The sequence below is a fragment of the Haliaeetus albicilla genome, chromosome 10, assembly GCF_947461875.1.
Source record: "Haliaeetus albicilla chromosome 10, bHalAlb1.1, whole genome shotgun sequence".
NCBI lineage: Eukaryota > Metazoa > Chordata > Aves > Accipitriformes > Accipitridae > Haliaeetus > Haliaeetus albicilla.
The window spans coordinates 21027452-21055064 of NC_091492.1; the positions used below are offsets into that span (position 1 = coordinate 21027452).

General features: G+C 38.5%; 1 protein-coding gene across 3 annotated transcripts in view; it reads right to left on the bottom strand.

Annotated features, from left to right (window-relative positions):
* Window positions 1-196: 196 nt before the first annotated feature.
* The window catches only part of CBFB (core-binding factor subunit beta), a 44460-nt gene continuing 17043 nt past the window's right edge, over window positions 197-27613 (bottom strand). For 2 of the 3 annotated variants that reach the window (XM_069793755.1, XM_069793753.1), the window contains 3 exons: window positions 21335-21451; window positions 15466-15561; window positions 197-2478 (listed from right to left, as the gene is read on the bottom strand). In XM_069793755.1, the coding sequence (XP_069649856.1) occupies window positions 2410-2478; window positions 15466-15561; window positions 21335-21451 (282 nt within the window). In that variant the 3' untranslated portion in view covers window positions 197-2409. Of the gene's footprint in view, window positions 2479-15434; window positions 15562-21334; window positions 21452-27613 lie in introns of all 3 variants that reach the window. The other variant, XM_069793754.1, reaches the window with a different exon arrangement.

Consider the following 27613-nt stretch of genomic DNA (forward strand, 5'->3'; position numbering starts at 1 on the left):
CCCCAGACGGTCCCTAAACACGGTGGGAGGCTGAAGGGGGGTGTTCAGGTTAGTTAAGTGACCACTGGATGTCACTATTGCTTTAACCACGGACATCAAGGCAGCCTTGCACTGGCAGGAGGTTGGAAAGTTACCCCATAAACACGTAATATGTTGGTGCGGACTACCAGGATGTCAGAAATAAGTTTACAGCAACTTGTTTTCACTACACATAAGTTTATTATGAAAGTTAAACATACAACACAAAAAGTAGCAAAAGCAATCCTGTAGCTTAAGGCAACTCTTACAGGAGATGAATTCAAGAAAGATGATGCAACTTCAGTTTAAATAGAAATTATGAAAAATATCAAATTGCATCAATAACTTAAAATGCACTTTAAAAAGTCTGCACTAACCAGCAGAGGGTAAGGGCTTGTGATCTTAATGCCAGCATTAAGATATCGAAAGCAGCAGAATGCTATATGATGATAGGGAAAGTTCAGTATTTACACAAAGATAGCAACGTTAATATCTGATAGCGTAATTTCCTGTGTACTTATGGTTTAAAACCACTGTCTGAAACATTAGGAAAACCTTTTAAAATAAATCTTCAGACTATTCCATCAAAAATACACAGATGGCAGAGAAGATCCAAGGCTAGGGATGCGTGCGGATGCATGCGTGTGTCCCCTAAATAACTCATTGCAGAAACACTTTAGAAAAATTATTTCTTTGGGGGAAGAAGAGCAAGAAGAATACGTGGTCACAGAGTGAAAAAGGTTATCTTTCAGGTGAATCACATTTAAATTGAAGTATCAAAATATTTCTATTTGATGACATTCTCACAGTTTACAGTTATTGACATTTTTAAGTGAATGTTAAATATTCATATTATTAACATACAAAGATTCTCCTTCACATTGACATCTGCTTACATTTTTGCAAGACCTCTTTTGCATCAATTGTTTTGCCATTAATGAGGAATGTAATTATCTTAATTATAGAATTTAATAAAGATTTAACTGTTCTAACCATACAGAGTTTCTACCTTCAAAATAATTCTTAATACACTGAAGTCAGATCACCTATTTTAAAAAGGTATTTAACTGACATTTTTATTCATCAGGCTGTACAGGAAGCACCACATTTTAACAAAGCCAAATGACATCACATTTCCTATCAATCATCTTCAAATATCGGATGCAATGAAAAATTTGGAACAAGCCCATTCACCATCACCCCAAATAAGATTAATTCACACAGATTAACTCATCCCAAATCTTACCCTGTTAGAAAATGCAATATATACTGCAATGTAGTCTTAATTTGCATAAGATTTAATAGAAGTGTCCTATGCACGGTATGAGATTTTCTGCACACAACCTCATCTCAACTTTTCACCATTCAGCACAACTTTACAAAAAGCCTAAGATATAAAATATACTTAAAGCAGCTATCTTAAACATGATTTAATACATATCACCTTGGCAGCTGATCACTTCTGTTCCCAGTTTAACATGCTGTTGAATCTGATTGTAGAGTTGCAGTATCCCTTTTAAGAACTATTTAAAAAAAATCCCTGAATAAAACAGAAGCCAGCCTGCGACTTCCTATGAGTTTCAGTAAAGTACTATATACAGGGGTATAATAACCACCCAAACTCACTTGATACAGAATAAACCCTAAGAGATACTGGGGCAGAATGCATTACAATGCATGAAAATATGTATTTTATCATTTAAAAAGTGGAACCAATGAATTGTTAGCAGTTAAAAGAATACTGCAACTGTAACATTTACAAACCCACAAAGTTTGAAAACTGATTCCAACAGCTCTGATTCACTGGGTTTAGCTTGGAAATAATGCAAAATAATGTCAGCAGTTTTAAGAAGGTCTTGCAAATTTAGAAAAAAGAAAACGGAAAGAAAGATAAGAATGCGTATCTAAAACAAAGCAGGAGCACAATAAGGACAATCAAAATTCCAAAAGCCCATATTAAAAAAATTAAGCTTGGAATGCATTGGCTTCCAGCAGTTTACAAAAAAACCAAAAAAACCAAAAACAATAAAAGAAGTTTTAAATCTGTAATATCTTGACCTATTTTTAAGTGACAATTTTTATTACAGTTGAGAAAAATGGTTTTATAGCTGCATAAGTTTCCATTTCACTAAAATAGTGCCAACAAAAATAAGTTTGCATAGAAAAACAAAATTTCAAATTGCCACTGGCTACATGCTTAAAATGGGAAATGCAGGTATTGTAACATAAACATAGTGCAAACCATGGCAGTTCATGGTGATTTTGACTGCCGCAGGTCAGGAAACAGACCATAGTATACCCAGTTATCACAGTTTCTGGTCTTTTATTAAATCCTTTGCCAAGTAGAAGCAATGCATGTGTGCAGACCCATGGTACGCCTGCTGCTGTTGATTAACGTAGTTTGAGATCATCGCCACTTCCTAGGTTAGATCCAGGACTAGGGTCTTGCTGTCTTCTTGCCTGCAATAATAAACACATATTTAGGATCAAAAAAATTATTTAGAAGTTATGAGTTTAATTTCTTCAGTGTATTAACATGACTAAGACCATAACCAATTCTAAGGCAGAAACTTTACATTTCAAGCAGTAACCAATGCATTCATTTTTAACATCAAAATCATTCTTTCCCCCTCAATTCAATAATCCCCCCGAACCAAGAGGAATCTTAGAGGAGGGCTGTGGACCCAGAAGTGGGGCACCCTCCTCTCTCTGGAGGGGTACAGAGCTCTGGCTCTGCCTCTCCATCCAGCCTGGGGGCAGGCAAGGCTGGCACTCTCAGGAGTGAGTGTGCGTACACACATGCATACTCAAGACTGCCTCAGAAGCCCTCTGCAGCCGGGCTGGAATGCTTCTCAACATCACTTTAACAATCAGCAAGAGACTTCCGGAATAGTTAGGCAACAATTTTGTGTCTCTTCTTCCAAAACACATTCTCTTTCCTGTGAAATTCCCTTCTGTTAACCTTTTCTGTAAATGTTTTCAAGATCCAAGATTTTGGGGAGAAAGGATACAATGCAAGATGGCAGAGTATGTTACATCAGTTCCAAATAGATCTCCCCTCAGTATTTTTACGTGGGAAACATTTACTTTAGCTTTTTCTGGAATAAAGAGATTTACAACACGGTAACACGCTAGCACAATTTAATCTATAGCTTGACACACATTTTAGCACTTCCTAAGAGTTGGGCGTTTACTGCCGCATACTTTTTTTTTCTTTGGTGCACCTGTAAAGTTAGCAATAATACAAAACTAAGAAAACTCTGGTACTTATGATTGCACCCCTGTATTAAAAAAAGTAACATAAGTTCTCCTTTAAATAAATGAGTCTGTTGAACAGTTTGAGTTGATAGCATTTTAAAGAGGAAATTAAGGATGGTCATCCATAGTAATATCAGTCACAATAAAAGACACCACTATGTACTTTCTCTACCTGTACACGTGCAGGCTGCTTTCAAGTAGCACACACAAATGCTGCAGGTAATACTTAAAAACATTGATATATTTTAAAGCAATACTTTGATTCTGGGAACATCTAGTATATGCTAGCTCTTTTTAAAGACATTTTGGTATCTATACTTTTATTTAACATTTACAGAGTAAAGGCACCTTGGCCTGTAACTACCATGTGATCCAAATAGTATCAGGGCCACATTCTCAGCTGGTGGAAGGCATAACTACACAAGCATTATTTGGTGTAGCTCCATTAGTTTCATCAGCTGCAATAACCTGCCACATTCAGTGCTTAAAAAAAAAAAATGCTCTCTAAAACATGCAAAACAAGCGACCACTTCCCTCCTTTGAAAGACTTCTTGTATTTTGTTGAAAGAGGCAGGAACAGACTTAATGCAGGCAGTTGTACCACTGAAATATGCAGTTGCAGCTATTACCACGTTTACAAGATCACACTGAACAATATGAGTACTTCAACTAATCTGTGACTAACAGCGACACGAGTGCTGCTGTTAGGTGTTCCCTGGGCTCTTCTGAGTCATATTTACTGACACAGAGGAAGCCTTCCTTCCCGCCAGCGCGGCAGTTACCCCAGCTCACAGCCTGCTGCTTGTTCGCTCCCGTACGAAACGGCAAGTGAGCCAAGTCTGTCAACTCCCAAACCCTCTGGCACGTACTGCCAACACCATTTTCTCTAATTTAGACTTTTCTTTCTCAGTTCACTTCTTCCTCCCTTATCTACCATTCCTCTTGTCTGCCTAATTTTACGCTCCCAGTGCAATTGGTTAGCTTCACCCAAACAGAGAACTGTTACTTCCTTCTCCTATTTAAACACAGATTTAAAGTTACCTTTTCCTTTCATGTGCAATGATCCTATTCCGATGCACAGAGTTCAATCAATAAATCCCTCTAGTAATCAGCATGTTTCCTTCCAGAGAAGACAATTCTCTCCTGCACTTTCTTTAGTGGTTTTATTGCCATTATTGTTTTGGAAACACCCTCACTATTTTAAATATCACAATTGCTACCTACTACGTTTATGTATCCAGTACTGTTGTTGGTTGTGTTTTAGGTACTTAGGGATGAGATGATCTTCTTGCTGTGTTCTATCTGCACTGGTCATACTTGTGACTGAAGGAAACAATCTGCTTTTCCTACATGCAGAACAACTCTGAACGTGACAACCAGCATCACTGCTGGTGCACAAACCCACAGATTTCTCGGTAATCTTTCTGAGGAATCATGTTAAAACAAACAGCTGTAATCACATACAGGGCTGAAGACTTTAAGTGCTAAAGGGCGTATTCCTTTTAGCCCCTGATGCAACTTTTGCAAACTGTCTTCTTTGTAGAGATGCAGAATATTGGGAGATGGTATTTAAATGAGTTTTTCACATTATTTCCAAAAGTCATATCATTCAGCTTTGACTACCAAGATCACTGTGGAAAAGGTAACGAGGGAAAGCCCACACTTTTTTTTTTTTTTAATTCAACAGGAAAGTAAAAGGTGCTGTAAAGATTTTTCTTCATACAAAATAGTTGTTCAACAATTCTAAATAGTACAACTCTTAAATTAGTGTGGAAGCATCCAAGATTAACAAAAGGATAACAGTTCCAGTATGCATGCTTTTCTCCTATTGAACAGACTGTAACAAGATTTCTTCTGGTTTTAACTGCTGCCTCTTTCTTCTAAAAGGAAACAAAGGCATGCACTGTCTTCAAGAATTACTAGAATCTTACTTATACCAATCTAGTTACCAATTTTGTACTGGATAAACATTTTTACACTTAACTAGAAAAAACCAGCAAGTTAATTGCTGTTATACTACTGGTCTAAAAGCAACAGAGTTTCTTCTTCAGAAAACATTCTTCTTCAGAATATTGTCAAATTTCAGTGTAGACTCCAAGGTATGGGCATATGGTTGCATTTATGTTTTGCCTAAAGTGGCCTTTTCTTTCAAAACATATGAAGGAATTCACATGATTCATGACCTCATTGCTACTTGCAGAGTTTGCAGAAGCCGCTACTGAACAACTACCAGATCTGCCCTTTCAAGTGATATGCAAAAGGCATGACAAATTACCCTCAAATGTACTGAAAGCAGTCATTACAATATCTTAAACTAGCATATGTGGATAAAGGTGTAATTTTGCATTTCACTAAGTGGGGATTTACACAAGCAACTTCAACATGTTAGAATGACAGCTCTGTCTCACTCAGACACCCTCCTTTACTTGTGCTATACTACTATGCAAGAGTATGTACACATTAAACATGCTTATAGTATCAGTCACCATACTGCCAAGGCACACGTGCACAGTATTTAACAACTACGACTGTGCCTTACATGCTGGGGGGGGGAGGGTGCGCATGGTGTAAAAGCACCATATATGCATGTATCTAAAAAACACTCGTAAAAGACAGGAGAAATCACCTTATATGTAGACAGCAAGCACACTGTAGAGCATCAGGCATTGGGTGATATTTTTGTCCACTGACAATGGGCAAAATACAACTTTCATAAGAAATGCCACAAGATCCTTAACACTCACTTGCAGAAGGAGTGTGACTACCAGTATGGTAGTATCTGCTAGTTCTCCTCAGTCTATTACAGGAAGCTAAAAGTTCCCTTTTATAGATGTAAAATGGCAATTTCCAGAGTTCTCTTAATTTGGGGTCTCATACCCTCAGCACAGCTAATCAGTCCTCTGAATTGCAGTATTTGCTGTAATTTTCAAAATGCATACCTTAAAACCCCATGCAGAAGCATCAGAATGACTCTCAGTGAATGAGCTCAGCTTCTCAAAGACTAAGGAGACTTGCTTTAATTAAGAAAGATGCATCTATCTTGCCATTGGGAAATGGAATACTCTGCCATGCGTTGTGCATAATGAGTCATGAGAAAACAGTAGTTATTCATCTCAGCATACTTCATTTTTCAGTCAAATGCTGATTTTAAATATGAAGGCACTACTTCAAATGTTATTCACCTGCTATTTATTGAAAGGATAACAAATATTTGCTTGCAAGAAAAACTTGTAAATAGTACACAGATCCCACCACAGTTGTAATTTTCCTAAAAATGAAATGTATTTTAACCAACACTGCCAGTTTCCTTCCAAGTATCCTGAAATTGAATAGTTAATGCAATGGACACATAGGGAGTTTCAATACCCAAAAATACTTCGCACTCAGCTTTCAACACATGAAGCCATGCAAATCTTCTGCAATACGGAAGGAATTATAACTGGCCACAAGCCATTTAAAACCTCTACTGCTGGAGATGGTATGATGACCGACTGAAAGAATTGCAGGAATGTATCTGGCAAAAAAAAGTTTCAAAGCCTCCTATAATGTGCTATTCTAGATTTATTCACACTGAACTCATAATGCTGATACCATAGGGGTAATAACACAGTAACAAACAAGAGAAAAGTTACTAAGAAAATCATTTTGACTTGAGGGTAAACAAACACAAAAAGTATCCCCTGCAATACTCTTACACCTATGCTCTTCAACCCTGTGATCTCTGAGCTTTTCCCAAGCCTAAATATAGGCTAACTCGTATGGGCTAAAAGTCATATCAAGAGTATGGTGCAGCAATATTTGTATCATATTAATTTTCTTCTTAATTAATTAGCTTGAAATCACCAAATCATTAACTGAGAATAGTGACTCTCTTGGACAAGGATCATGTTGGAGCATTTACATCTGTTACTGGGGCACTTAGGAAAAACAGTCTAAGAATAATGGCAATTAAGAAAGGCAGCACACAAGCAGTTCCTCCAGCAGCCAAGACAGTCGGACACCATCCTCCTCCTCTGGCCACTCAATCCTGATCCATGCTGCAGCTGATCGTGCTTTCAATAGTGCCAATAAAACTCCTTAAGCTGGCTTTGAGAAAGCATCTGTAACCATCTCCTTCCTGTGCATGTTCAGAGGCCTCCAACATACCTAAGGAAACCAACTCCTCTTACCACACCAGTTCATCAGGAAAAGATACTGTGATCCCACTGTGTGGTTTACACGATGGCTCTGGGAAAGCAGAACTGGGAAAGTTGGAGGTAAATTTAGTAAGGATGGACAGGGTTGCCATGAAGATGGCCCTCCCTTTCAATGAATCACTTCAACAGCAGGCAAAATTGGGACCTCTGAATACTAGGCAGTGAAATCACAAGCACAACAATACACACTGCATATGTAACTTAGGACACTGGTGAAGAGGAGGGAAGGAAGAGGAAAAAAATTTGAAGAAGGGCTGTCACAAACAGTAGCCAAAATAAAGTCTCTCTATGGACAACTCCACTGCAATTCTCTAATTGCATTCTGGCAACTCCGTACCACTGAAACAGACAGAGCAGATGCATTATGTGCCTTGGCATCTGTCATCTATAATTTACTAAATAAGTGAAAAATCAGGCTATGTTATGAAAAACTAAACAGTGAACATTTGGATTCTCGTAGAAGGACTGTCAACCTCCTGAAAAGGATTAAAACACCCCCCCCCAAATCCCCCAAACCACCACCACCACCAAAAAACACAAAAACACAAAACCAACCCAAGAACACATTGCAGATACTTTTCTAAAAAGCATACAACCACAGGACAAAAAACCACCCAAACAAAAGAAACCCTGAAATAAAGAGCAATACTCAGAAAAATGACCAGTTACAATCAAGCACACCTCCACATTAGTCTTGCTGACTGAGGCAGACCCACATCAAGAAAAGCAAAAAACTGAAAAGCTCTTCTCTGAGCTGCCGGTTAGTAACAGCCTCTCCTGTGAAGATCTGAACATGGTTAAAATGCTGGCCATACCCCTGTTTCAGTTACCCTTACTCAATAGAAGAGTAGGGGAGGGGAAACTCAGCCTTCTCAGAATTAAAGTCAGCAAAACGGGGCCACAACAACATAGTAAGAATGGCAGCGTAGATATAATAGAACTTTGGTCAGTTACAGCCTGATGAAGCACCCTGTATACTTTCAGTCTCTGGGGGACTTGAAAAGAGACTCTTCCTCTCAATCTTCACTTCTCAGAACAACTTTAGCTACAGCAGCAAAGGGACCCCGTCTTCACTACATATGGCATCTATAAGCTATATTCCTGGCAGGTGTATCTATCAGCATGAGACTTTGTAGCCTAGATCCAGTCTCTGGAGTTGCTTTGTTTGCTGGCCATAACATCCATTTTGCAATCATCTCTCCTTTTCACTCGAACCTGGGAAGAAGTAGCCTTGATCTTTCTTAATTATGTCAAGCACCACTTAAATGATGCAAATAATGGAAAACAGTGTCTCAAATTTGGTAAGAGATCTGGATGTTAGACTAGAGTCCTTGTAGAACGATTGACGTTACGAACTCTATACATGATGCTCTTTTTTATTCCTACATCCATTCTGATTGCCTTTCAAGCTCAAAGTCAAAATAAACAATTTTCTTGACAAAGGCCACAGATAAAAATCATTTAGCACCTACCTCTATCAAGATTTCATTTCAAGCTTCCAACAATCTACTTCCTAGAAACAGAGTACTCTTCACTAAAAACACACATCAATTGTTTTATATGCTGAGTCTGCTCTCCCACCACCAGCTGCTAGAGAGCTATAGAGCACGGCCAGGCCAAGTAGCATAATTTGCTTTCCAATCCTGATGCGCTCTCTTGCCCGAAATCTTTGCAACGGTTGCATCTTTGTTTAAAAGCTATTCTGAAGCTACAGATTCTGGTACACCACATTGTTAAGTGGCAAGAGTATAGCTCTTAAGATCTTTAAGTACAGACTAAAATTTTTACCTTTGTATAAAAACTTCTCTTCCAAGGGAAAAAAAGCTTGAAATGCTCCCTTTTAGAAAGTGTTGTTTGAAGGCTGGTATAAAGGTTATAAATTTATAATTAATATTGATTGCCTCCAGACAGTATTCCTCTGTTGCTCAGCCCCTTTCTAACCTTCATTGACTGAAAGAAGACGCTTATATTACAGTATTCCCTGATTTGCAAGATTGATCTCCTCTGTACTACAGTCAGCATTGATTCTGTACAGCACAAATTGTTTTTCTGATATATGCATTCCATAGCACTTTTACACAAATACCAGCTATTTAAAGTTCTTGTGAAGCAATCTAGTCATAACGTTGCTGACTTGCTTGTACTGTACATGTATTGTAGAACCTTTTGAGGCAACGCATTCACACACATAATTTGGAAAAAAAAGCATTAAAGTATGTTGTATTCATCCTGAATATAAACAAATCATATATATATATACACATATGCGCTCATATACACACACACACGCAAGCATATACCAAGTCTGCACTACCCACTGCATATGAAGAATTAAGAGTTTGGGTTTCTTTCACATCCAAAAAGCTGTATTAAAGGTTATACTATTTTCATATCATTGTAAATTTGGAGATTAAATACAGTAAGCAGTAATTAAATTCATTCCAGATTAATTTTTGAGGAAAAAAAACCTTAAAAATCAGAGAGTTTGATGGGGGGAGATGACCTTATTGGAGTACTATATTTTCTTCTGAAGCCAGTTATATTTAACAAAAATACTTATAATTAGTTAGAGCATTTATTTACGTCTCTTTTTTTTTTTTAAAAGAAAGAAGGGAGAATAACTTCATTGACTGGAATCTTGGAAGAATAGCAAAGTTAGTCCTATTACTTGATTTTGTTACAGCTGTGAACTGTTTACATTTCTGTAGCAAAATCCTATTTTCTAAGAGTTCACAACTTCAGCACAACTAAATGAAATACATTTCTCCCATTTCAACTCATAATTTCCAACAAAGAGCAAAAATGTGTAGAAATCTAGGGCAGGATGGAGTATGTAAAATTTAGGTAAATTTATACTCTGGCAACTTTTAGAAGGTGGGGCTGGTGGGGTTTTTTTGGTGTTTTGTATCAAGAGATATTTCTATTGGAAGAAACAAAAGTTTCAAAACAGTTGTGTTGGGTTTTTTTCTCCAGCAAAATGAAGGTTTTTAAAACAGGAATTTCATGCAGTTTCCTAAAATGGCTCTGCTTAGCCATTAATGTAATTTATATTTAGCACAAGACCACAGACAGATTGTTAGCCTAGACTGTTTCAGGGAAGAGCAAACCACTCAGCCTCTTTACTCACCGTGTGCTAAAATAAAGACCATGGCAGTAACATGGGAATACGACATTTAAAAAAATGCCAGTTGAACAAATTACACTGGAAAGCTGAGAAGAGATCCAACCCATCCTCAAGCAAAGCAATCAGAAGAACATCCTTAGCTAAGCTCAAGAGTAACAGAGTAGGACAAACTGCACACTCAAATAGATTATTTCCATTCTGAAGTTATAGTTTGCCTATACAGAACAAGCCTTTACAAAAAAACCCAAACCTATCTGCACACAGCAACAAGACAGCTTATTCTTTATCCATCCCCTTGAAAACCCCCACGTTCTACCTTCTGCTCCAGTGAAGAGCTGGCAGGAGGCACCTGCTTGCTGCTTTGCTGGACCGAACACAGGCCATTACTTTCAATGTAGTCTAATTTCACTAACTGGCGGCTGTTTAAAATCTCTCAAAGTCATTCTGGACAGTGTAACACATTTTGCATCATTCTGCTATGGCCAGAACACTAAATAAAAAGCAAAAAAGCTTCCTCTGGAAGATTCAAACACGTCTAGACAGCAACCTCACAGCAATTTCTACAGAACACTTCTTATCCTGACACTGAACACTGGTCATTCATACTGAAACCATACCAAACAGAAGAAAACACTAGTACTGACTCTCTCAACCAAGACACAAGGGGATAAAAAGATAGTGAAAATTAAGCATCTGCCTTACTGATACCCCTTCAGTGTCCTCACTCTCTTCCATCAGTTTGGCAAAGGGAAACGTACAAATACTTCAAGTTCATATACCTGTTCAATGGCATCAGTTCCAGAACACATCCCTAGCCTACTGGCCCTGGACCAAGTTCCCCATGGTGTGTTACTTGCTCAAAGGAAGAGAACTTTGCCTTTGACTGGTATGAAGCCATTAAATAGTGCAAGTTTCTACGTAGCTCAGTGTTCCTAAACTTATGAAGCTTCATACAATCATTTATTTTTACAATAGTCTTTAACCGGGGATAAGGTCTTTCTTCATGTGTATCATTAAACATTTACTGTATCAGCATTCCAACGTTTTTGTAAAAGTGAAAGCCATTGGAATACATTATGAATTTTGAAGGCATTAATTAAAAACACTCACTGACTTCAAAAGCATCTTTGAAACAAAAGAATCCTGTACAGTGAGGCAGGATTTGCGGTATCTGATATTACCAAGCTACATTAAGTTGACAGAAAAACCCAAAAGTGCCTTGTATTCAAAACTGAAACTATGTTAAAAATATAACAGAACACAGTTCAACTCAGAGGCACTTAAAAACTTCAATGAAAATTCCTAAATCCACTCACACCCTATTTACATTCGGGGAGCTGTAACTGCACGAAAATATGATCACTTCTGGAAATTCAAGCACAACCTACCAACCACTACTGATTCTGTCCTCAGATGCAAGGATTACAGTCATTAAAATAAAGATCTGTTGTGCCAATGAAGTCATCAATGGAAGGGATACTATGTGATGAAAGGAAGGCAAACAAACCTGACAGCACTCTGAGGGGTTTTTTTTGTTGGTGGTTTTTTTGGTGTGTGGGGGGGTTTTTTATTGGTTAGTTGGGGTTTTTTTTTAGTATACTTAAATATGAAAATTAATATAGTGATTATTCCTAAATTGTTACTGCATGTGCTATTTTTCCCGTCTTCAAAGTATCACCATTCTAATGTCCAACTGCCACTTACAAGCCATTTTAACTGTTTTCAACAACCTTCAGTGATCACTCCTAGGCAATGATGTACCACTTTGTTTTAAAAGTCTACAGACAGACTTAGAATAGGGAATCTTTTCTACACAGAAAGCTGTATAAATAAAGAGCTGAATCTGATCATTTTCATATGCTGCCAGGCTTTGGATGGATAAATGTTTCCAAAGAGCTGGCGCCTCTGTTTTGGGTAGAAGTGCATGGAATATTGCAGGATTCCCCTTCCCTCCCCCACTGAAGCAGAATCTGGTCTCTATTAAAGGCATTTCAGCTGTAATTCTACTGTCTGAAATATCCTGATTTTATACAGTGTTGCAATTCCTAAACCAATCATTAACACTGATGAGATTCTGTTCCAGGTCTGGCAATTCCGAGTTTTACTGTCCATGACAAGCTTAGCAGGGAACAAAAATTTTCAGGTTTAGTAATGATGAAAGATGTATAGATATCATATTAAAAAGATTATGCTGAGGGGATCTTCATCTGTGTGTAGAGTAACATACATAAAAATTCACTCCGCACACTTAGAACCCACCTTTTCTAGCTGCCCTACAAAAACCTTCAAGTACCACCCCTGTAGTGCAACCAAAGATACTATTTGACCTATTGAAATTACACAAACAGTACACAATACAGTTGGGCTAACATTTTTACAGTTGTCAGCAATGTAATCGTCAGAAGGGTACAACTGACAAACCGTATTTCCAAGCTGACCAAGCATGTGAGCATTGGAAAATTCTATATAGGCCATAAATACAACAAGCATGGGAAGACACATTTATGCATTACTTTCTATTGAGAATGCTATATGATGATCATGAGCACCTTATATAAATGATTACTGATTAAAGTTCATTTGATTCTGCCGGAATGCTGCATTAGAATACAACTGAAGTGAATGTCAGAGAAATAATGAATAGTTTGGAAACCTGATTCCTCCTTAGAAATGCATTGTAAGTCTATCTCCAGCTCTCTCCCCTGCCCCACCCCAAAAGATCCTGATTTTTATGCAGTCCTAAGATCCAGAGTGCAAAAGCTCATCTGTAAACATTCCAGATATGTGGCCAGGACATCTCCCCCCAAATACACAAATGAAAACCAAAATGTAAAAGCCAGTTATAGAACTACATGTAATTGAGGCAAAGATCTCTTGGTTATACATATTAAACGTGTACAGTAAAATAAAAAATAAAGCATACATCACAAAATGTATTGCAATTATTAAAAAACTGTATTTGACATCACATAAATTTGAAGTACCTTTTGACAATGTTTTTCATTCTGCTTAAACATATTTCAAGTCAGTAATATTTCCTTTTCCTCCTTTCTGTAGGTGATGTACACTAGTGCTTTAGAGCTGGGACAATAACTGTTGTTGTTTTAAGAGAAAACGGGTACTGGCAGCTAATAAGGACACCATTTAATAACAACTGCCTGCTGCCTTATTAAATGCAAGAGTCTTTTCAGAAGTTATTGAATCCAGCTCCTGCAGCTGGCCAGGGATGTTGCTTTTTGTGTCTCAGTGTCACAAGTTTTGATGTCTGTCATGAAGCACCAGGTGCTCGATATTACCTCAATCTCACTGTTAATTGAAAGAGGTTTTGCACATTCTAGCTGCAAATAAGTGTTTTCTGCACTTGGAGGAAAGAGCAAGTCTCTCAGAACTCCAGTTATTTCAGGAAGCCTCATTCTTTTTTAACCTTCAGCATTCAGTAAGCACACAGCTGCTTCTCTGTACTAACAGGAGTGGGGAAGAAGGGCACAGTAAAGGAAAATAAATCAAGAACAAGCTTGAAGTAAATTGAGGTCAAGGACATAAATAAGGCTGGGCTTAAAGTTCCAACTGTGTTGTTAAAATTAAGGCAGGCTGCCACAGATCTTCATGAACAGCTTTAAGTTAATTCTACCTTCCTTTTGACCTGAACTTACAAGCAGGTTCCAGCTATGCTGTGACAGAGACAGAATAATTCAGGTAATCTAGCTGTTGCTCCAAGGATCCAGTGGTAGTGAGACTTCCAAGGCAAGAATTTTACCTTTGCTACAGCTGACATCTGACCTGGCTACATCAGTGTTTGTAAGGAGATGCACACACCAGCCATCCCTTCAGAGAGAGAGACATTATTCTCTGCATCTGCCTCTTCCCTCTCGTTCTCATGCTCAGTGTCTTCCAATTGTACTTGGAAGGGAAGAAAGTCTGTCCAATCATCTCAATTATCAGTAAGGATGCCAGAAGAAAAGTAGCTTAGCAATAACAATAATCAAATTTTCTAAAAACCTGAGAAGCAGCAGAGTGATCACATTTGATTATATTACAGTCAGGCTGTACTGATGAGGCAGGAAGTAGGAAACAGAGTTAGTAAGGGGAAGAAATTCAAAGTGTTTCTATTTTCTCCCTATTCTCTGCCTGACCTACAGCCTGCCTTAACTTGCCAACTCTCCTTATGTATTACTCGTCCTCTTACAGCTCTTGCCTTTCTGACATCTCAGAGCAGCTGGTTTCCATTCCCTTTTACTGGCTCCTCTTTTCTTGATCCCAGTAATTTCTGCTCTCATCAAACAAGACCAAGATCCAAGACTGTGGGGCCCTAATGAAGCAAAGAACAAGATAGGGGGGACTACACCAGTGAAAGAGAGGACTAAGACTCCCCGCTAGTAAGAAAAGGCGAGAGGAAAATGAAACTAGCCTGTACAGGAAAGCAGACCGTGGCATCTGATTAAATTCAATGGTAATGTTTCCCACAACATGGGACAGCAAGCTACAACATTATGTGCCTGCAGTTCCTGAAGCCTTTTCTGTGCTCATGAGAAATGCATGGGGCAAAAGATCTCTCTCTCTGCTATTAAAGTATCAGTTGAGAGACATAGCAGCTCTGCGCACAAATGTATCCTTACAGCTTAAGTACCCACAGAAAAGGCCATCTACAGAAAGGAAAAAAGGATAAAAATCAGAGAATTCTTATCAAAACTTCAAAACCTTGAAATTAATTTTATGAGAGTTAAAACCAATGCATTTTGCAATTTTTATACGACATCAAACAGCAAACAGAAAACACACAATATCATACAAACAGACAAATAAATGGAAACAATCTAAAGTTTTGGGAAAGTACTAACCAGTTACTGACAGCAGCTGTGAAACCCTCACCTCCATTTCCTCCCGATGAGACCTGTCTCTATCCTCAAATTCACGAGTTCTTCGCCGAGCTTCTTCAAAGGCTTGTTGTGCCAATGCATCCTCCTGCTACCAAATCAGATAACACAGAGTGACACAAGAGGCTACCCTTATTTCTATCTGATCACATTTCTTTTGAATATTAGGGATCACTTGGCAGCAAAGACAAGTATGTCCTACAGAATCTGCTAGAACACAGATGAGTCCCAGCAAATGCCAATATAGGTTAATGAAATAATACTCACCTTCATCACTGCAGTAGAAATACCCAAAGCTGCAGCCACAGCTACTACTAAAATACATTTTCAAAGGAGAACTGCTTTTCCAAAGTAGTTTAAAATGCTGCTGTTTTTCTAAAAGCTAGGAATTCTCAAAAGTTACATGAAAGAGGCAATACATTTTATTCTGCTTATAAAAGTCATTTTGAAGACTGTATTCACAGCTCTAGCTAGCGTTCACTAGCATAATTATATAAAAATGGTAATTTAATTCTCTTTCATTTAAAAAAAGGTATTATCTAAGTTACAAACCAAATAAATCCTCTATTTTATCAAAAGCTGCTGAAGATGCATCAGTATGAACATTCCTAATCCTTCAGTATTATTTAAATTTAGATGCATAGGAAAACGCAAAGCAGAAATTATTCCTCCACTAATTTGTGCACATCCCCATACAATTCAGAAGAAACCTGCAGGTTTTCAACAGCCCTGTTGTTTATTTTCAACAATGGCTTATGCACAGGAATAGATTTAATAAATTAATGCTCAAAAAAAAAAATTCCTTTAAACCATATTTTCTATTAGAAAAGGTTTTAAATAAAGTGTTATTAATATGTAAGCCATTATTAACTGGGTTACAAATTATTTCTCTTAAGAGACCTTTTAGCACATATTTTGCTCAGAATGAAAATAGATGGCTCTGCTCCCCACCAGAATTTTAAAATGTTCAGAATGGAGGAGTCAAGTCTAAAGAGGTCCCACAAAACAGTGAGGGATAAACTATATTAGCTCTTCCTCCTCATAACTCCTCAGCTGTAATTACTACTAACTCTGTTTATGATTCCCATGTATACACAAATGTTATTTTCAAGTTGATAGTTTTATTAAAAAGAAATCCTCACCTTGACTGTTAGAGGACATAAACATGTTGAAAGCCTAACTAAATTTTAATATACCAAGGGATTAAGCACATAAATTTTTTAGTTTAAGATAAAGCATCCCTAGTCTGAGAGGACGTTAAATTGCTTTTTTTGCCATCGGCACAACTGTGCACCCTAAAGCTACTTTGTGAAATGATGTGAATGAGTGCCCCTTGTGGCCTAACACAGTTAAATACAAACATCTGTCAGTCAGTAACTCCGCACGGCCAGGTCCCCAGAAAGCTATGTTGAAAGACAATGTTTAAAGCTGCCAGTAAGATAACATTTTAACACTACCTACTATTTTTAAGAGTAGAATTTGGCCCTTTATATCTATCTTAATGTTCACGCAATGCATAGCAACCAAGGTCAGACAGTGGAAAGTAAGTTTGTGCTTAATAATGCAGAAGCATAAGAGATAAAAGATAAGCTTGTCTCCCAGATGACTACAGAAAAGCTGCCTTATTTCTAATTTACAAAAGCTATGTATGTCTTGTTTAAACAGACTTAAATGAAAGCAGATTTTTTTAATGAAAGATTTTTGCATTTTACCATCATTTAAAGTGGTCATGAAATAAAAGGCAAACATATAACCTCAGACAGAGTATTTTAGAAAAATGGTCATAACCAGAAGAAACCAATCAGAAATTAACAGGAAAAGAATCAGTATGTTGGCATCCAGAATGAACACACTGTTGACAGCTGAAACACTGGTTTACTAATGTCGGGGGGGGGGACGGGGGACGGGGACACGACACACGAACGAAGCATCAGAACTTATTTTTTTAGGTAAAAAAGAAAAATCCTGCTCTACTCCTGGTGATGTGTTGTAACAGAAATTTAGTTAACTAATGTCTCAGGATCTTGAACAACAGGAATTTAACAAACTTTTTTTCAAGTGTCATTCAAATCTAGTAATTATAGCCTAACGAATTTGGCTGTATGAGACCCAGTCATTTATCCATCTTAGTTTTAATCAATAAAAATGCTCCTGGTATAAATCTACTAAGAAAAGGAAGAAGCGGCAAAACATGAGCCATATCAACAGGAGAACAGAGCAAAACAAACCCCCCAACCCAGAAACACACAAAACCAGAGAAGCTTAAACACACCCCCACTCATACACATATCCCCCCCCTCCAGCAGCCTGGTAGGAAAAGACTTTTTGAGAACAACCATTTGTAACTACCAAATCTACATAGCAAGAATCGTCTATTACAGAAGACATACTGAAGTACTGAAGACAGAAACAGTCTTTTAATGACAAGATAAATGTCAAATCCAGGGAAATTTCAGCCCCCAATGGGGAATATATTCAAGAACATATGTAGAGCTTTGTGTGTGTTAGTCCACTGAAGTCTGAACAAACAGCTGAATCAGGGCCTCCAATAACAAAAAGTAAGACTGCTTAGTAGTAAGATATTAACAGGCTGCAAATTAAATAGAAAGAACACTAGCTTAAAAGTTACAATTAAAGTACTTTATTGTCATGCATGTGGTTTTTCTTCCTAAAATATTTTTTGACCTGGTGAAGGATAGTATAATTTCCAAAGTGCGTCAGCGAAGAAAAATTTTATCCTATCCCAGTATTAGTTAGTAAGAAATGGTAAGAGACAGGAAAATGCAAGAGCGTTACATTTGTATAAGGCAAGCCTTCCAGAAAATGGGAGTAAGGGGTGCATATGAGGGTGTGTGTAAATGCCAACAGGACTTCTTATTACAAAAGACAGTGGGTACCACAGGCACTACATTGCATAGTATGAGGCACTTAAACCCATTCTGACATCAGTGTTATTTTGGGATCAAGGTCAGCAGTTAGGTGAACTGTGACTAGCCAGTTTTTAAAAGGAAGCAAAATGACAGATATAGGAAAAAGGACACTGAAGAACATAAAAGATTGCCCAAATGTTTACAATACTAACAAATACAAGGGTGCAGCTACTTCTCTGTGTCTGTATAGAGCCTTATGACACTGGGAACTCTTAGGTACTACTACTGTAGCAAATGAGATGAGCGATGACCTCCTTGTAATCGCTGAGAAGCACAAACTGAAAACAAATTGCACACCTGTAATTCAATGCAAACGTATCTCTGTAGAACCACACTGTGTAATATATCCAGCTCAGCACCCTGTACTCAAAACTCAAGAAAGCACTACCACCTGAAAGCATGCATACATCCCGTCACAAGCCCCGCCCCCCCGCAACAGAATAAATCACGTGCTTCGTGCGCAAACACTTTCTGAAGACAACAAAAAGGAATTCTTAAGTGTCAAGACAGCATATACCAATCGGGAAACTAAAATAATCCAAGAGCATGCAAGAATGTTTATCGGGGAATTAAGAAGAGAAAAACTGAAACCACAGATCACCTGACCACCCTTTTTGGAAGGGTGCCTACTTTTTTCAGGAACTATGCAATTTTGGAAGAGTGACACTATCTCCTTCTGAGCACATGTTCAAATCAGTCTCCTCTCAGTTCAGAAGTCATGTGACTTAGTGTTATGTATCAAGCTTAAAAGTTAATAGATCAAGAACCTTGGGATTTATCTTGCACAGTCCTCAGGGGTCTACATTTGACCTTGCTGTATAAGACCCTACAGTCTAATGGCCTCCTAATCAATGGGAGTCCACAGCAGTTACTCTTTCCAAAGAGCACACTGCTGCAACAGGACCTTAGCTAGCTCAAAATGCCGACACCCAGCTTTGGAAGAAGTGAATGCCACAGCAAATAGTAGCATTCAAGTAAAAGCTTATTTCTGTGGCTTTTCGTCCAGATTAACAAAAGGTGGCAGGACTATTCTCAGAGTAGCATACCCTCTTTTTCTAGGCATCCTGAAGAAAGCATGCAGGGCTGTAACTATTTCAAAGACACTGTTTTGACACAAAGTATTTCTATTTAACCCAGAACATAGTCACAATAACATGATCTCATTAATGTGCAAATTGGTTTCTTAAGTTAGCGAAAGGCAAGGCACCACAAAGCTTGTAACTGTACATATCTCCATATAAAATTTGATTTGAATGCTTCCAGCTCTTGAACAAATTAGTCAATATGCCCTCCAGTTCCACATGCCTAGAATAGAGGGGTGCTCTTGGTATTTAGGTGGAATCACAGGGTTCCTACTTGTTATGTAGTGACCAACTGCGGCTGTGGAAGGACTAAAAGGGAAACCCCAAGGAACTGAGGGCTGAGAATGAGGCACACAGTGGAAACAGAAAATGCATCCTTATTTAAATCAGTTCCAGTGCACAACTGCCAGAAGCAACCCCCCAGAGGGCACAAAGGGAAAGTAAAGGTAACTTGGAAAAACAAACAGTTTGTGTGAATATTAAATTTTTGCAAAAATGACCTATATGTATGACATACACAAGGTGTAACAAAGACAGACAAAGGGAATCACCAGTGTCACTCAAACCAGTTCAATTACTCACATGAGTGAGTTGCTTTGGGTCCCTGAGTTTAAGGGAACAAAAGGAAGGAGATAAAGGAAGCCCCAGTTTTATTATGCTATCAAGATGAAAAAGACAAGAGTTACCACTTAGCAGACATTCAACAGTGGTTCAAAGTGAATTACTCAAGTTTTCAGAAAAGTTAGGGGAAGTCATGATGGTCTTGGGTGAAAGAAGAAGTCTTCAGAGAGAAGTTAGGAGTAAATGGCTATATACAGGTACAGAGTAAATTATTAAGAATCATTTGCTGGAGTACCAGTACAGAACTTGGGGAGGAAAAAAAGGCTGCAGGAAATTGCTCACCCTTCTTCTTTTCTTTGCATACTTAACAAACCCTTGTATTAAGCAGCACTTTGGACCATGCCTTCATATAGTTCTAACACTTCCAAATTATCAAACTACAGAAATGAACTGCTGAGTTCACCACAGTACAGATTTTAAGTCAGAACTCTGGTACCTGATGTTACTACATCCAATTTACTGTCCACTGCAGAGACAGGTGATCTGAGTGGAAGCCCACGCAAAGCTGGTGCAGCACCTTTCAGTATCAGTTAAGTAGCTTTGCTACCAAGCTACATCTCAAAAGCTAAGATCTGTCTCAAGTCTGACTAAATTAAGGAACCCTACAGCTGTGTAAGCGAACTGTACGTATGGGATATGCACTTAAAAAGTAATTTCATCTGTGTTTACTTTGTTCTTGTGCGTGTCCAAAGATTCAGCTGCTAGGACAGTCACTTTGGTGGTAGGAAGTAGGTAGATAGGAAGTAAGTTCTCAAAAGCTGCCATACCTTAACAGAGCAGAGAGTCTACCACTGTCAGAGAACATATGAAAAAACCTTATTCATGCCCCCCCCCAATATGTAATAAAACAAAAAGCTACTTAAAAAACCCAATCACCCTAAAGTAAACAGCTAGAATAGACTTGCCAGTTAAATTATTACAAGTGACAGACATTGCTTTTCAAATACTTGTAAGATTCACTACTCCGTAGCATAGTAACAGTGCTAAATCACCCACAAAGTTGTAAAGTACAGATGATTCCTGCCTCTAATATTTTGATCTAATTAAAATACTAGCTTAGCTGCAACCACGTATTTCTGAACTTCTGTACTGGAAGTTTTCTTTGGAATTAGTACTCAAAGTGAAGGCAGAAAACAAGAAAATTACAACGTGTGATCACTACCTGACTGTGCATTTCCTTCCAGAAGAACAAACGTCTAAAGGCACAGTAGCCATGGGCAGACTGTCTTACCTGTGCTCTCTCTTCATCAAATTCCAGGCAGCCCATACCATCCAGTCTCTGTAGATCTATCCAGCCTTTCCAGATTACACAGACACCATTGAGAATCATAGGTGCCTTCAAGTACACCTGAAATAAAAACAAAACACATGCTATGAATTTGAAAGCATTTACACACATGCCTGCACAATGAAAATACTGATGCAGGAAGCTTCTGTATGTATTCTTAGAAGAACATCCAAACCAGCTGGTAACATGAGACTCCACTTAACAGCTTCTCCTGCCTCCTTTCCAAGAACTCATTTTAATCAAGTGAGTGCTGTAACTTTTGCCTACTGTACTGGATGGAATAAATTTAAGCTGTGTTCTCATTTTATAAACTGGCATGCACCAGGATTTGGTTAAAATTCTGTTACTGCTTTCAGTTAAAGTAACCGCTTTTCTTGTCAGCTTACCTTTGTGTCACAAAGTGGCATGCTGCCAGACAGGGAGGATGCTTTACAGTACATTTAAATGGTTAAATGAACACATGCTTTGCTACTCCCAAGAAGCACTGTATTTTACCCCAATACATGAGCTCTTTCAACAAAGAACAAGCACGGGTTTCAGTCCTCCTCAAATTTACAAAGTCAGGGTTTAGTAAAATACACTATATATACACACCATGCTAAAATTAAGAAAGTCTTCCTGTGTCTATTCTAGCCATTTGTGAAAGGCTTTTCAAAAGAAGCAACACCGGACGATCAAAACCCATCTACAGCACCAATGTGCACAGTGCCCTGAGCTGCAGCAAGGAATAATGCATGAGCTTAAGGCCCTACATCTAGATAATGGTAGATGATACAGTCATTTAAAGCAGAAGTATTTCCCCTTCTGAAGACCAGAGATTAATCTCCACACAGGAAATTTAAAAAGAAGCAAATAGAACACTAAATGAGTTTGACACCTTGTATTTAATGACATCAGTCTTAAAAAAACCGAAAACAAGCCACAGCAGAATTACCCAAATTGTAAAGAAAAATCCACCTTCAGTAGTTATTTCAGCCTATTTGGCAAGTCAAAACCCCTCATGGAACAGAATTAGTTTGTCTACGTTGAATCACCAGAGAGGCAAACCACCCGTGCAGGCTGGCACCCACTTCAGATTTAAAGACTGCCTAGACATTGAAAATCCTACTGAGCCTTTTCAGTCTTCAGGAGTGGCCCAGCTAGGTAGCAGAATTTTCACACAGCACCTCCTCTAATAGTTCTAAATTCATCCTCTGACAAGCCAGCAAAGTATAATTGATGTTTAGCACTATAGCACATTTCAAAGCACCCCAACTGGGCCTACTTGCTCAGTTCCACACTTATCAGCTAAGGTCACTCAAGCAGAAGAAGAAAGGGCTTAGGGATACAAGAGGTACAGAAAGAAGGTAAGCCTTCCTTATGCAAAGGCTGTCCTGGTAAAATTAAGCACTGAACAACATGAAAGGCAATCCATGAGTGGAAGAAAGGCAACAAATAACTGACAAACAAGTAATGCTACTTGCCAAAGAAAATACACATTTGATCCCTGAGCTTGATTTTTACAAGTTATCACACTGCAGTATGAAGTGACATACTCTAGAAGTTTTAAATTAGTACAATATGTAGTAGCTCAATAATGAAGAAATAAAGGTTAGTTCAAGCATAGATCTTCTTTGTTATCAGCTGCAGGGTCTCCACTGAGAAGAGCACAGACCGGTTTTCTGTTCTTGGATTCACAGACTAGCTGTGCAAGCCATCACACCTATGTCTTCCGTGATGACAGCACACTACGCAGGGTGCAGGTCTACCAGCCAACAGCCTTTGCGAGCAGAGGCCTCAGAACCAGCATGAGTAAGAGGTGGACTACCAGGAAACCACCTCCCACAACTCTCATTTCAAGAGTAATCATTTCAAACATACGAAATACAACATTACTCCCTTTCAGCACAGCCTTCACTTGTTCATCTCACAAGAAATAAACGAAGTACGCACCATCAATTTAATAGATGCATTTAATTAGCTTCAAAGTGAAAGACAATTAAAGAGGCTATTAGAATCAAAAGTCATTCTCTTGTAAGAAGAATGCAGAATAATTCAAAAGGAAAAAATAAAAGGCAGCAAAACCTAACTATGGGTCTGAAAAGACAAAACAGTCTGTATTCTAATGCTAGTTACTTTTTGCAGAAGCAAACAAGCATTTTGCTGATTTTCATTTAGGGTTTACCTTTCACCTAGCCTCCCCTATCCTTCTGGCCCACAACAAAAGCCTGGGACATCAAAAGTTACATGGACTTCCGACAGATGACAAAATGTAGGTTTTCAAGTTGTCCAGAAGGAGAGTATTTTTTGTTTCATTTCTTTGACAATGAATATTATGCTGCCACTAACCGTCTCATTTCAGCAGCTGCTCAATTGCCTTGGTTACTGCAGCTGCTACTGCATTATATACAAACTTCATAGCTCAGGGCAAACAGTAGGTAGCTCAGATGTAGCTGCTGAGGGCTCAGCCCTTCAAATGCAATGCCTTGCGCATCACCTGGAAGCCTGAGCAGCGCTGGAAATTCTGTGAAAGTCTTCAGAAGTCAAAGGGGAAAAAGGAAACATGTTGACAGAGCCAATGTGATTACTGATGTCTACTATCTGCCCTAAGCACACTGACCAACAGCTGAGCTGCTGACAAAGCATCTTGTGAACCACTGGCATGCAGCCTGACCTTTTCAGATAAAGTACTCTGCCTTTGCTCCTGAATCAGAGCCCTTAAAGCCTTACACCACTGGATTCAGTAGGTCTTTGAAACTCAGATAATAAACATGTTTCACCTCTGAAAGGATGAATTCCTTAGCAAGATATTTGAGTTTTGAAATTACTATATAATCATTCAAATTTTATATAATTCGTATTGAAACCACAAGCGCTTATGCAGGAACTTTTCTCTCATTAGAACACACAATAAAGCATACTGGTGCTTTTTCCTTTATTTTAGAGAAAGGAATTTAGACTCCTTTTCCCCCTCTCCTCTTTCTGGAGAACGCAAACCACCTAAGACTGTAGCCAAAACCGTTTAACCACCTATTTCCTTCTCTTCAGATAAAGCCAAGCTGGTTCCGTTTCAATTTCCGAACTTAACAGAATTAATAAATTACTGCTCTTGTCTATGAGCACATGATCTGTTATGGCACCTCAAAATCCAGCACACAGTTGTCTTTTAAAAACTTTCAGAATTCTCTATTCTGAAAGTTGCCTTAAGACAGTCACAGTAAGAGAGCAAAGGCAAAAGCCACATTATTTCTATAACAACCCCAACTTCTCCCCTTACTACTACTGAACTATACAACTTGATCAAAAGTAGATGTAAGTATGTCTTTGTTAGAATAACTCTTTCAAGGTTTTGTTGCTAACCCCAGATTAACTGCATTTATTAAATTTTATAAATCCTCCCCACAGCTCTGGGTGCTTTTCATAATAATACCTGGAAGTCAAGACACTTAGGTGAAAAGCACTAGGGAGCAGTAGGAAGAAGGAGGGGCTGGTAGTCAGGCAATTACCAACTTCACGTTCAGTGGACGAATTTAATGCCACATAAAGAAACACCATTATAGGGACATACAAGAGGAAAAGATATATTACACAGCTGCCTCCTTTCAGAGTACAGTCCATCCTATAAACCAAACAAGGTATGGCTTTTCTGACAGTGACAGCAGACAGTTGTATAACTAAGTTAAGCATTACTATACTCACATTTAAGGAGTAGAACAAGTTCTCCCTCATTCTGCACCCTCGTTTTCCACACACCGGCACAAAGCTAATTAGTTTGTTAGATTTTGAGACCTAGGTAAACTGTCACATACTGAAATATGCAATTTTTCCTAGCTTATACCACCTGAATTTTTGTTCAGGTGGCTGTTACACAAAAGTTTAATTTCACCTCAATCTACATGTTCCATTTCAAACTCCTACTACAAATCAAAGTAGCATTAGAATTTTTCAAACAAGAGAAGTAGACATATTACTTTTACATTGGAAACAGGCTTTTATTGTTAGAACAGATATTCAGCTTGCTGACTAAACAACCACCAAGGGTAAACACTCTTATCTCCTGACAGATTATCTGGATGGAGGATGAACAGCACCACAAACGCATGTAAACTTGAGAACGTGCTGCATGAATATGTCAGGCTCTAAGTTGCTGGGCTGTGCTTGTGCTTTCTCCGCCTACCAGCTGGCTTGATCTCAAAGACCTGTGCCACACCTTCAACATATTGTGTATATCACCTTCCTTTTTGTACCCTTTCAACTAATCTGTTATTTTCTTTTCATCTGCATTTAAATGAGCAACACTGTCGTCCAACTAACTGGGAATTAGCTTCGTTGTTAAAAATAGGCAGGGATGTGGCTCCTGTAACCCCATTCGTTCATATTTTAAAAACCAAACTTGATTTGAATATAGTGAAGCAGACAGAGGACAATTCTCAATGACTTTAAAAAAAAAGCTGCTTTACTTGAGCACAAGACGCAAAACCTCAGTTTCACATCCTATTTTAGTCCTCTAGTAAATCCTTATCTCACAACACCAGGACATTTAACTGATGTGCTATAGATATGCTATCTGCATGCTCCATCCACACATCCTGCAGTTACAGAAAATGTTCCTTCTCCCTAAAGCAACCAAGCCATTTCCTCCCCCAGAGATTGCACACAGTTCTCACCACCCACTGACTAATGAATCAGCACGCTCACAACAGCCACTGAAGAGACCAGCTTCACCCCCCCCAGGAAACACCAGTCCCCAGTGAAGTGGTGCAGTCCCCTCCCTTCTGTTTTCATTTTCCCAGCACACTGGAGCAAAACGCATTCTTTCAGAAGAGGCTCAGTTCTGACTCACCGTCTGTCTCATCACACACGCATCTGCCCATTCATAACTGCTCACACAAGCTGTCTCTCTCTTGGTTGAGCCAAGCACGTATGTCCCGGTTTTGATCCCACCTTCCCCTGAATCATACCCCACTTTTAAATATTTAAATAGCAGTCTCCCCACTAACTTCATATATGAAACACTGACCACTAAGAAAGAAACAGCTGTAAACATTTACTCCAAGTAAGATAGATGCTAAATCGGTTAAGGCTAACCTCATCATTTCAGCTTCTCTTAATGTGGTCTGTATACACTGCCGAGTAAAAGGAGACTACCTATTCAAAATGTTCAAATAGGAAATTATGTATTCATCTGTTTCCTTTAACAGAAGTCTTAAAGGAGTATATATACATTTTCATAAATAAAACGCCATTTCTTGCCTGAAGTGTGAATTTGATTCAGTCCCCTGCCTCCCCAAATACCAAGACTCACTTTCATATCATAATCAAAGAAGGGTCGCTAGCCTGGGTTTCAAAAAAGGGGGCAGAGCCTGACAGAGGAAACAATCTATGAAATGCAAAAACAAACAAAAAAAAAAGAAAAAAGCTTTTCTAAAACTTTCCAATGTAACTTAAACACTAAAATCCTCAATTATTTGGGGAACAAAACAGAATAGTACCTTCATTAGTGTAACAACAACTGAAGTTACAGCAAAAACTGACAACTCCACACAAGGCTTCAGACTACACTTTTAGATATTGGTCACTCATATTTTAAAAGAAACTAATGAGAAACAACCAAGTCCTGGACAGAGTTTACAACATTTATCAGACTTTCTAAGTTCAGTTCTCAAACAAAACCCTTGTAACATAGTTTTAACTGGGAATGAAACAGTAAATAGAAACAGTTGAGAAGAATCCCATTTAGAAAGTCACTAAGAGTGAAACAGACTTTTTAGTGTTTTTAATCTTAGAACAATAGACACATCATTACAAATCATAAGAGCTCAAGAATTCAACAAATTTAGACCAATCCTTCTGTCTCATGCCTCGAAGCGTATTATTCTTCTTCCTTTAAACACAAAAAGAAAATGTTCTCTAAGTTATTTTGAAAGCTACATCTTGAAACAGCTTCCACTATAGGAAAATGAGGTTTTGTTAAAATTTAAACCTTATACTGTTCTGTAAAAACGCAAAGGAAGCGATACTTCCTGACAAAACAAGAGTCTTTCCTAAACAGTTGTACACGGATGACCCAGCTGTGGCTTTCAAGATGAATACAGCTCTAAGTTTCTCAAGGGTGGCACCTATGTCACAACTGCACCACACCACCGACAACAGCCTTTCCTTGCTGGTTCACGAGCGGCTGCCAAGGTGGGACTGACTGCCGGGACGGCACTGGCCAGAGCGGGAGGGCTGCCCAGGGACAGC